General features: G+C 44.0%; 1 protein-coding gene across 1 annotated transcript in view; it reads right to left on the bottom strand.

Moving 5' to 3' along the window:
* Nucleotides 1-12,111, bottom strand: part of chd3 (chromodomain helicase DNA binding protein 3) — a gene marked incomplete at its 3' end in the record, with an annotated part of 171,320 nt that overhangs the window by 115,666 nt on the left and 43,543 nt on the right. The window contains 1 exon segment of the mRNA XM_084313205.1: nt 10,071-10,294. Coding sequence (XP_084169331.1) covers nt 10,071-10,294 — 224 coding nt within the window.

Raw genomic sequence — 12,111 nt, 5'->3', positions numbered from 1 at the left:
GAAGGTTCAAATGAATATATCAATGAAGGTATATTTTTCATTTTTCACACTATTGTTAGTACATTAACACTTTGGCTGCCATGGGTTAAATTCATTATCAACCGTAGGTTGCCGGCTCTATTTGTCTATAGAGAAAGTCCCCTTCTTTGCAGGGCTATAACTTTTTAAATTCTATTGCCACATTGCCATTATTAGGGCCCATTCAAAGTCCTATATGTATTGTTCATTGTGTAGCAACGTTAAACTTTTTCATTCACATATTCATAGTAAAGTATGGTCTAATGTATAAGTATGTTTTCATCTCTTTCTGCAGCTTTCTCCAGAACGTGATCTATAGCCCCAAATACATTATATTGATGATGCAATACAGTTTTATGGCAATCAGCGCGATATAAAAAATTCCAACTAGACGTACTTCTAGAAGTTACTACACGTCATCTGATGTTGACCGGATGGGCTAGGGGGCGTTTATAATTCCGTGGGCAGCGTTATACCAATCATCTAATGTGGGTCAAATGTTGATAATAGCAGTTAGTATCGAAGACGGTAATTTTACACGCTAAAACTCACCCCAGTCTCCGCGCGCCGTTGGGCGATCATCGTAGAGTAGAAATTTTACCATTATGGGATGTCGATTTACCCGGTCCATCTCCAGCTTGTATAATGGTATATACGTCCAAATCATGTTGTTTATCGAGTTATTGGCAATCGATCGCTATGTAGTGTGTCGAGATCAAGCCTCGGGACCTATAGCGAGTGCCCGGAAGTAATACGGCCGACCAGCACAACTTCTACGGCACTTCCTGTTAAGCGATTGCGCCGATCGGCCACCAGATGGCGCTCCTGAACCGCCAGAGAGCTCAGTGGGTCCTCCTGGTGGATCTCAGGCCAGCGGAGGGGAAATATGAATCCGATCCCAGATTTTTGAAATATTGATATTAAAGACGCTGTAAGGCGTCTTCGGCAACTTGAGCATGGCCGGGAATGACGTGTTTAGGCGTTTTCCGGCAGCCAAAGTGTTAATGGGAAGGCGCAAGACCAAAAGCGACATTCTATTGAATTAGAATGAAAGTTTTAGATCCTATGGCAATTAGCATAGGAAGAGTAGGATTACAAAGCTCAATTTGGGTAATCCGGTGGCCTAAGGGAGGGAGTCATACGCGTAGGATGTGTCTATGGGACACAATCCTGTACGACTCTCGGTGGGAGGGGGGGAAAGGGGATTTTTATTTGTATATATGTATGTTTTTAAGCTCGGCTCTCAACGGGACCTCACTAGTTGGATGTATATCTATTGTAGCCTCGCACTCCAGAAGCATTACCAACAACTACACAACAACATGTATAGAAGATTATGGTTAGTTTGAATATAATGATCTGGAACACTGGGGGAATAAATAACCAACACAAACGCAAAAGCGTGCTCACACTGATGAAAAAAGAACAGGTGGACGTGGCTCTGCTAAGCGAAACGCACATTCTAGAGAAAGACATAGATACGTTAGCGGACAACACATATCATAACATTAGTCACTCTTCTTTTGGTACGAGAACTCGGGTGTAGCCATAGTCGTTAGACGGAAGTTGAATATTGAATTAAAGGGAGTATGGTCTGATGTAGATGGTCGGATAACTATAGCTAAGATTGTACACAAGAACAGGAAAATAGCGTTGGTAGCGGTATACGCCCCAAATTTGTACGAAGTGGGTTTCTTCACTACACTAACCAAAGCAATGTTAGACCTTCCCGATTACTCATTTATAATAGGTGCGGATTTTAATGCCATTTGGAATCCAAGGATGGACAAATCTTACCTCGCCTTTTCCAGCGAACAAAAGAATTCATCTAATGCATTAAAGGATTGATCGAAGATTACAGGTGTAAATTACTTATGGCGATCACTTAACCCCACGACCCGAAAGTACTCTTGTCGATCTGCGAGACATAACACATTATCCAGAATAGATTATGTCTTTGCATCCCCGAGACTATTTGATAACTATGAAGTGGAAATGATACCCAATGCATTATCAGATCACTGTTATTTACTCCTAAAAGGAACATTTGGTATACTATCTTCCCGAGCCCCAAGATGGCGATTTAACTCGATGCTGCTTAATAACAAGGAATTCATTACACAACTCAAAGAAGCTCTTACAGTATTCCTACGGGAGAATGCAAACTCGGTGCAGGACCCCAGAATAATATGGATGTCGGTAAAGGGAATGATCAAGGATTTCACTGATAGCTTTTCCTCCAAAATGCGCAAGAATCGATGCACAAAAATGGCTGAACTGGAAACGCTTTACTCAACGTTATTTAATTCTTTACAATACAACAACTCAACTCGACTAGAAAATCAAGTTAATGTACTAAAAAAAGAGATCAATGCCATATACAGACAACAATCGGAAATACAAATACGTAGCACAAGACAACAGCAGTACTCCCAAGGTTCTAAACCTAGTCACCTATTAGCCATGCGATTAAGAATTAATGCAAAATTTGCAGATATACCTACCATTAGAGCACAACAAGTACTTGTTACAGACCCTGAAAAAATAAACGTGACATTCAAAGAATTCTACTCCAACTTATATAAATCAGAAACGACCTTCGATCAAAACAAAATGGACACATATCTTAATCAAATTATTCTCCCTAAACTTTCAGAGGATGACGCTAAACAGTTAAAAACACCGATCACACTAGAGGAACTCAAGAAGGCCATATCCGAAATGCAAAGTGGTAAGGCTCCTGGAAGAGACGGTATCCCACCAGAAATGTACCTCTCTTGTTGGGACATAATTGGACCCTTATTACTAAATATGATCTTATACTCAGTCAAGGAGGGGAACTTCCATAAGAACGACAATATTGCACTCATAACAGTCCTTCTCAAAAAAGACAAAGACCCCACCGAGTGTGGTAGTTACAGACCCTTAAGCCTCCTCGGAACCGATATCAAACTGTACTCTAAGGTATTAGCCATCAGATTACAAAAGCATATGACGTCTTTAGTTCATCCGGACCAAACTGGCTTCATAAGAGGCCGCCTGATCACTGATAACATAAGACGATTACTGCACGTACTAGATGCCGACAAGGACGACACCATACCTAAGGCGATGCTGTCCCTGGATGCAATGAAACCTTTTGACAGGCTGGAATGGTCGTATCTATGGGCAGTATTAGAGAAGATGGGGTTAGGTAAAGGTTTCATTGATATGATTAAAGTAGTATACAAAGACCCATCGGCCATGATTACAACAGGTATAATCACCTCCGGAATCTTTCCGGTATCACGCTCAGCTAAACAGGGTTGCCCTCTTAGTCCCGGATTATTCGATCTATCATTAGAACCTTTAGCACAATATATAAGACAATCCCAATCCATAGAACCAATCGTAATCAAGGGCACACAACATAAAATTAGTTTATATGCGGACGACGTAATACTGTTCATGCAAAACCCCAACACCACACTGCCTCATCTGCTCAAGTTGATTGAGAACTTTGGAGATTTATCGGGATTCAAGATAAATTGGCCGAAGTCGGCTTTCCTTCCACTTAACGCCCCTGCAAAAAAAGATATAACCCTCCCAGGAGAGATACCTATGGTAAAACATTTTAGATGTTTGGGAGTGGAAATATTCCCCACCATAAGACAAACGGTGAAGCACAATTACACAAAAATCCAAAACAAAATCAAAGACGACCTTGATAGGTGGGCAAAACTTAAAAACTCAGTACAGGCACGGATATCAATAGTTAAGATGGACGTACTACCTAGAATCAACTTCTTCAGCTCAATGCTACCGTTACCCCCTCCAGAGGGTTACTGGAAAAAATTACACTCCTCCACATACAAATTTATTTGGAATAACAAACCACCACGTATAAAAAGATCCACCGCACAGAGAAATAAAGCAGATGGTGGCATGGCATTTCCAGATCTTTTCCACTATTTTAAGGCGTACACTTTAAGATCATTGACAACATGGTTTGATCCCCAAGCATTAGTATCCTGGAGAAAATTAGAAGAGAACATAGTAGCCCCACATAGACTGAAGGACATAGCATACACTAAACTATCAATTAAGCATTGCGAACGGAAATTTGGCCCCATAATTACTCATGCGATCCGGATATGGCGTGAAACACAAAAAAAATTCCTAACTCACATAAATGGCACAATCATACTCCCTTATTCAATAACAATGCACTCTTGATTGGAAAACGACCCATAAGATTCCCTATATGGGAAAAGCAAGGCATACACTCATTAGGGGATGTTTTTAACAAACAGGGTTTTTGTAGTTATGAAGAAATACGGAACAAATTTAATCTCACCAAGTCCACACATCTTTTTTACATACAGTTATTGTTATGTTTGAAGACTCAAGGTGTTCCATTAAAGAAACCAATTGAACACCACAGATACCACAAATTCTTCTATGAAAGAGAGACATCGAGAGGTTTTGTTTCAGATTTTTATCATCAATTACTAACGTCCTCGTATGAAACCCTCCACCTAGACTCCGTCTGGAGGAGGGATATACCAGACCTGGAAAGTGATTTTGATTGGCAAGAAGCCTGGGCAAATGTTCGACTCACATCAAGGAACCCGGACCATCAACAAATCAATCTTAACTATATTCACAGGACATACTTGACTCCTATAAGACTGAAAAAATGGGTCTTATACAAGACTCCAAATGCTCCTTATGTACAAATGGGGACGAGGGGACATTTATGCACATGTACTGGGACTGCCCACCAGTTAAGATATTCTGGAAAGAGGTGACCCAGCAATTATCAAATCTCTTAACTTGGAATATACCTGTACACCCCTCTGTATTACTGCTGAATGATGTGTGTGTTTTTTTTTTTAATATATATCTTTCTTCCCCTCCTTTTTCCCGATTTTTCGCCCATCCCACCCTTCCTGGTTGTTGCGTACTTTCCCCTACTGTTGGTCCGGGAGACCGGAGACTGTCACATGCTTTCCTCCGACGCATGTGCAGCCTGGGGCAGGCCAACCTGGCCGCGCAGGTTCTCACCGGGGAGAGTGTAGCGTGTGGGAGGCCACACTATCTCTCCTTAGTTCCAACCCTTGCTGAGCAGGCGCCCCGACCGAACTGTAGGGGTCGCTGTCCACAACGCACAGGACCCACCCTTCAGCTTTCCCACCCCGATACAGCCAATTGTATCAGTGTGAGAGGCCAGCCAAGCTGATAGCAACGCCGGGAGCTGGATTCGAACAGGCGAATCCAGTGTCTCCCGGTGTTGGTGACGAACGTAGCCTCCGTGCGCCACCTGCCCCCCCCCGCTGAATGATGTTTTTGAGTGTGCAGTACATCCACAGCTAAAGAGATTGGTTTTATCGGGTATCACAGTGGCTAAAAAGCTGATAGCATCACGATGGTTCCAACCGGAAAAAATGTGCCGAAAGGTCTGGATTATTACATATCTCGATGTGATCTATCAAGAAATATCTACAGCAAGAATTTTGGGTCTCAATGAATCCAAAATGACATTGTGGTTAGAAGTGGTGGAGAAAATAAAAGCTAGCATATAATGGTAATGTCTGGTTAGGAGCGAGGGAAAATGGATAGATTATCCAATGGGGGGTCCGGGAGGGGGGGGGGGTGAATGAATGAATGAATGAAAACTTTATTTAACAGATTGCAGAATGGGTACAATACAGTACGGCTCAATACATACAATTGTTAAGGGGATGCAGACCTGAGAAAGACGTTTGTCTTGTTTCCATCAGGGTCCCCCATTTTCATTTCATATAGACATTTATGACATACACAACATACATGACATTTATGGCATAGGGACATATAGGTATTTAGTACCGATACATTTGTGACATAAGCGGTATTCAAATATAAAGTACTGTTACCCCTAGATCCTGACAGAGTATATACATATGATGGGGAGGGGACTGTACATTAGGAGGGGGTGGGTGGGTGGGAGGGAAATATACATACGGCGGGGAGGGAATATATACATGCGGTGGGGAGGAGACTGTCTATTAGGAGGTGGTGGGGGTTTTGGGCATTTACGGTGGCCAGTTTCGAATTGCAGCCTCCCGTAGGTGCTCTTTAAGAGCGGTTTTGAATGTGGGCAGGGATTCACATTCCTTTACAGCTTTGGGTAGGGCGTTCCACATTGTTGTGGCATAATTGCTAAACGTGTTTAGTCCCTTGTTTGAGCCGAATCTGGGTTTAACATGATTTGTTGAGCTTCCTCTGGTGTAGTGGTTGTGGCATTCACTGATTTTTGGGAAGTATTTTGACATGTACATGGGCACCCCGGTCGTATAGTGTATCTTGAAGACCAGGCCCATTGCAAGTTGCTGTACTCTGTCGTCTACTCTAAGCCATCCTAGGTTGTCAAAGTGGGCAGGGGTGAGGTGGGTTCTGGGGTTCAGGTCAAGTAGTAGTCTGACCAGTTTGTTTTGTGATGTTTGTAATTTTGTTTTAAGCGCCTTTGAGGTGCTTTGGTACCATGAGGTGCACGCATAGTCATAGTACCCTTGAATGAGTGCTCCTGCCAGAGTCTTCAGGGTATTCTTGTTTACCAGAGAGGAGATCCGGTACAAGAATCTAGTTCGTTGGTTGACTTTTTTTATTACATTGGATGCCATTTTGTCACAGGAAAGATTTGCCTCTAGGATGGAACCCAGGTAGGTAATTTCGTCTTTCCTTGTGACAATATTGTCACCCACTGTAACTGAGAAGCCGTCGGTCTTGCTGAGTTTGTTATTTGAACCGAAGAGAATGGACTCTGTTTTGCCCATGTGTAATGATAGTTTGTTATCAGCGAGCCATATGCAGATTCTGCCTAGTTCCGTGCTGAGGGTTTTTTCAACCTGCAATTTGTTCTTGTCAGAGACCAGCAGGGCTGAGTCATCCGCAAACAGGAACAAGTTGCAGTCACAGGCGGACGACATGTCATTTGCATAAATTAGGAAGAGTAGCGGTCCTAGTATGCTTCCTTGTGGAACACCACAGCTCACTGTGAGGGGGGGGGATAGAGTACCGTTTACCTCTACCATCTGTTCTCTCCCCTCCAGGTAGGATTGCATCCAGCTCACTGATAAGCTATCAAAACCAATTGCCTTTAGCTTGTCCATTAGAATGGAGTGATTGACAGTGTCGAAGGCCTTTTGTAGGTCCAGCATGACCATGCCGCAGTATTTGCCCGCGTCCACCTCTTGTTTGATGTGGTCGTTCAAATAGAGGAGGCATGTGTCAGTGGAGTGGGACGTTCTGAAGCCAGATTGGAATTCGTAGATTAGATTTTTTTCCGCCAGGTACTTTTCGACCTGTTCGTAGACTATTTTCTCCATGACTTTCGAGATGGAGGTAAGAATAGAAACAGGGCGGTAGTTGCCTGGGTCTAATTTGCTGCCCTTTTTGTGCAGAGGGGTCACTCTCGCAATTTTGAAGTCCTTGGGGACGTGCCCCTGTTTTATAGAGAGGTTTATTATGTGTGTGATGACTGGGGTGATGGCGGCTGCTGCGTCTCTGAGGAATTTGGAGGGGATGTTGTCATGGCCAGTGGCCTTGTTAGGTTGGAGGGCGCTCAATTTTTTGAGTACCTCATCGGTTGTTACCATTTCAAGTTTGAAGTCGTCTTTGTGGACCCCTAGGTTTTTGTAGTATGCTACTATGTGTTCTACCCCATAATGCCCTGAGTGGGAGGGTAGTTTGTTTACCAGTGTTGTGGCTATGTTTGTGAAGAAGATGTTTAAGTAATTGGCTACATCCAGCTTGTCTGTGATGAGCGTGTTGTCCGTCTTTATGTTTATGTTTGAGAATCTGGTTTTAAGTTTTTTACTGCAGCCTAGTTGATTATTGAGTAATTTCCAAAGTTCGCGGGGTTTGTTTTTGTTTTCCTCAGTTTTGTCGTTGATGAAATTTCTTTTTGCGGTTCTGATCATGGTGTTTACGTCATTTCTTAGTCTGTTTCTTTGGATTTTTAGTTCAACCACGTGGGCTTGGAGTTCACTGTTTGAGCTATTGGAAAGCTTTGTCTGACTTTTATGAAGTTCAGAGCATTTTTTGTCTCTGGTTTTCATAGCGGCCAGTATTTCAGTGTGCATCCATGCCTCAGCGCGATTTTTAACCCTGGTGGTTCTTATGGGTGCCATGTTGTTGAGTATTGCTGTGAATTTGGTTTTGAATCCAAGCCATGTTTCTTCAACCTGTGTACCACTGAGTTCATCTGACCAGTCCAAGCTCCCCAGTTCTAGGTTAAAGGCCTCTCTAGAGTAAGTTTTGAGGTCTCTAGATGTGACTGTTTTGTGACAGCCGGCCTTCTGTTTTAGCTTTTTGCGGGTACAGAAAATCATATAATGATCACTTAACCCGCATGCTATCACCCCTTTATTGGAGATCATTGACTTGTCAGAGGTCAAAATGAGGTCAATGGTGGTTTGTGTCGAATCGCATACCCTTGTGGGTTGGGTGATTAGCTGGCTGAAACCGTGCAGATCAGAAAACCTACTGAAGGCCTTGAAGACGGGTGCTGCTTTACGCAGCATATCCGTGTTCCAGTCCCCAATAAGAATTTTTTCTACCCCCTTCACCCCAGCTAAACACCCATCAAGTGTCATAAAAGCCACTCTGTTCTGGGTACGAGCTAGAGCATATGTGTGTAGGTTTTTAGATAACAGGTATTAAGGGTATATCCTATATTAGACAATTAACTAAAATGTGATTTCATTGGATGTGCACTGTCAACTAATGCTTGTATATCTTATCGTGTGTTGTCATGTTTGTTTATGTGTTTGTTTAAAAAAAATAATAAAAAAAGAAAATACAAAAAAATAAAAATTGGGGGAAAAAGTAGAAGAAAAAAAAGGATACACAGGCAGCCGCACTAACCAATTGAGCTAAAGGGTCCGACGTTGACTGTGACCGTCTAATCCATACTTTACACTTGTCAAGAGCCAATTGCGTAGTCGTTCAGTATTGGCATTAATAAATGAGATGTCATGCTAATATGTCATGTTCTACAGTAGGACATACTACTATGATACCCAATAAAACAAGCCATTAGAATAATAGAAGCCTACTTTGCTGGAACGATTAATTTAGCATGTATACAGTGTGTGTGTGTGTGTGTGTGTGTGTGTGTGTGTGTGTGTGTGTGTGTGTGTGTGTGTGTGTGTGTGTGTGTGTGTGTGTGTGTGTGTGTGTGTGTGTGTGTGTGTGTGTGTGTGTGTGTGTGTGTGTGTGTGTGTGCTCACGCGCTGAGGCTCACTAAGCCTTTCTCCACGCATATTTATTTCTGGAGCATTTATTTATCCACTCTGGTTGGATGGTGTATTGTACTTGTGCTGTATAATAACAATACATTTGAATCTAATCTCATTTTCTCATTTTCAGTCGCAAATCACTTCCTGTTGAATGGATCGATTGAGTGCAATGCCGAACCTCTGCTGTTCGCTGTTTTCACTTGTCTTGACAGCCTAGAATATGACACGCCCACTAATGATGTCACGGTTCGCAATGAAAAACAAAAAAAGGCCTATTAGAGAGACCAGCAATCTGGGGGCCTTTCTCTTAGAGAGACCAGCCATATGGGGGCCCTTCTCTTAGAGAGACCAGCCATCTGGGGGCCTTTCTCTTAGAGAGACCAGCCATCTGGGGGCCCTTCTCTTAGAGAGACCAGCCATCTGGGGGCCTTTCTCTTAGAGAGACCAGCCATCTGGGGGCCCTTCTCTTAGAGAGACCAGCCATCTGGGGGCCCTTCTCTTAGAGAGACCAGCCATCTGCACCCATTCACCGCTGCAGCACCTCTTCACTGCTTCAGCACCAGAATGCCTAGCGCCTAGTAACCTAGTAACCAGCTGTGTCCGATTATAACGATTGAAGTTGCCGACTGAACCGGTTAACTTCTATATATAGAAACTTTCGTCTTATAACCCGACGTTTTGGACAGTCCATTATTTCAAAGGTAGTTATTCTGCACATGGTCCTGCCCACTCACATACACACACACACACACACACACACACACACACACACACACACACCCCTCTCACCTGTGGTTTATGATGCGGTGGATCATCATCCACTCGGGCTTGATGCCGTACTTGTAGTACTTGTCCTCCATGATGGCGTACTGGGGGTCCTTCGCCCTCCTCTTCTCGTTCTTCCTCCCCCCGCCGTCCTCCTCTCCCCCCGAGCCGTAGTCCAAGTGCGGGGGCTCGTCCATGTCCGTCTTCCTCTGGTAGTTACGGAACATCACGGAGTGGAAGATCTCCAGCTGGGAAGGATGGAGGGAGGGAGAGAGAGGGGGGAGGGGGGAGAGGGAGAGAGGGGGAGACAGAGAGAGGGGGAGGGAGAGAGAGGGGGAGACAGATAGAGGGGGGAGGGGGAGGGAGAGAGGGGGGGAGGGAGATAGGGGGAGACAGAGAGAGGGGGGAGGGGGGAGGGAGAGCGAGAAAGAGATAGAGATATGGAGAGAGGGGGGGAGAGAGACAGAGAGGTAGAGGGAGAGGGAGAGAGAGAGAGAGAGAGAGGTAGATGGAGAAAGAGAGGGGGAGACAGAGAGGGGAGAGAAAGGGGGAAAGAGAGGCGGGAGATAGAGCAGTAGGGAGGGAGTGAGAGAGGGAGAGGGGGGAGAGAGAGACAGAGAGAGGTAAAGGGAGAGGGGGGAGAGAGAAGGGGGAAGGGAGAGAGAGAAAGGGGGAGAGAGAAAGGGAGGGAGAAAGAGAGGAAGAGGAGAGCAGACACTAGATGTTTGTATAACTCACTAGGTGAAATGCTTTGAATGCTGAACATCTCTCCCACACCAAGCTGTGTGTTATGCATTGTGTTTTGTACTGTGTAAACAAAACTTTAAAAGACCCAATCAGTTCCATGATTTAAAGGTGTTTAACGTAACTCAACAAACAAGTAAATCAAAAGACCTTATTTAGTGTTAAACCAGTTTTCCCTTTAATCCGCTGTTTTCAGCTCATTCTTCACGTTCAGGTGTTGTATCGCCTCAATCTTAAAGGGGACATGCATGGCTATTCCTTGCACTATTTGGGCAACTTTACACAATTCATGTGAGTCTATGGAAGACATCTGTAAGTTCTTCTTTTTTTTTATTCATTGTTTTATATTTCTAATCAAGTACTCAAAAGCATAATTTTTCAGCCGCAGGATTTCAGGCTGTTATTGGATGGGCTCCACCCATAAGCGCTTTGAGTGACAGTCACCCATACAGCGTGATACATACGAGCAGGGCTTGACATTAACACCCGCCACCCGCCAAATGCGGGTAGAATTCGGCGGGTTGTAGTCTACAAAAGGCATCGGCAATAATTAAGTCAATCCAGGTGATACTACATAATACTACAACTCCCACGAGTACTGGGTGCGCACAGTGTGCTTATTTATTGGCCCATCCACTTCGCCCTATCGCGTGCGTCGTGTTGCCTCCGTGTGTGACATGGACAGCTGAACGAACACTGTTAACGTTAATAGCTCAACTGGTTAGTGCGACCGACTCATCCATAGTTTACTTTACAGACAGTTAGCTAACGTTACAATGTGGTGGAATATTGTGAAAAGACCGGGTGAACCAAACCATGAACAAACAAAAAAGAGAAGAGAATGAGACAGAGACCGACTATTTGTGGATGTGCGAGTAAGTATTAAACAAACTAACATGTATTATCTAACGTGTATTATTAAACTAATATTATGTTGTTTGTTAGCTAGCTAGCCACATTCATTTAACATTAAGAAGCATAAGGGCTCGAGACTAACACAGTCCTGGCCACCCTCTCAGTCACTTGCAAATATATGCTGCACATTATCACTGCGGTCTCTGAGTTAGCTTTCAGCACCATGGACAGCTGCCCCAGATGCCTCTCTCTCTCTCTCTCTCTCACACACACACACACTGAATAGAGGACTAGACATCAGAGAGAGAGAGAGAGAGAGAGAGAGAGAGAGAGAGAGAGAGAGAGAGAGAGAGAGAGAGAGAGAGAGAGAGAGAGAGAGAGAGAGAGAGAGAGAGAGATGCGTCCCCGACACACACTCAGTCAAGTTTGTGTGTAAATGCTCCGACGAGGGAGAGAGAGAGAAGTG

The sequence above is a fragment of the Notolepis coatsorum genome, assembly GCF_963971535.1.
Source record: "Notolepis coatsorum genome assembly, chromosome: 4".
NCBI classification, from domain to species: Eukaryota; Metazoa; Chordata; class Actinopteri; order Aulopiformes; family Paralepididae; genus Notolepis; species Notolepis coatsorum.
Note: the sequence above shows the minus strand (reverse complement) of the source record. Positions and strands in the feature narration are given on the sequence as shown.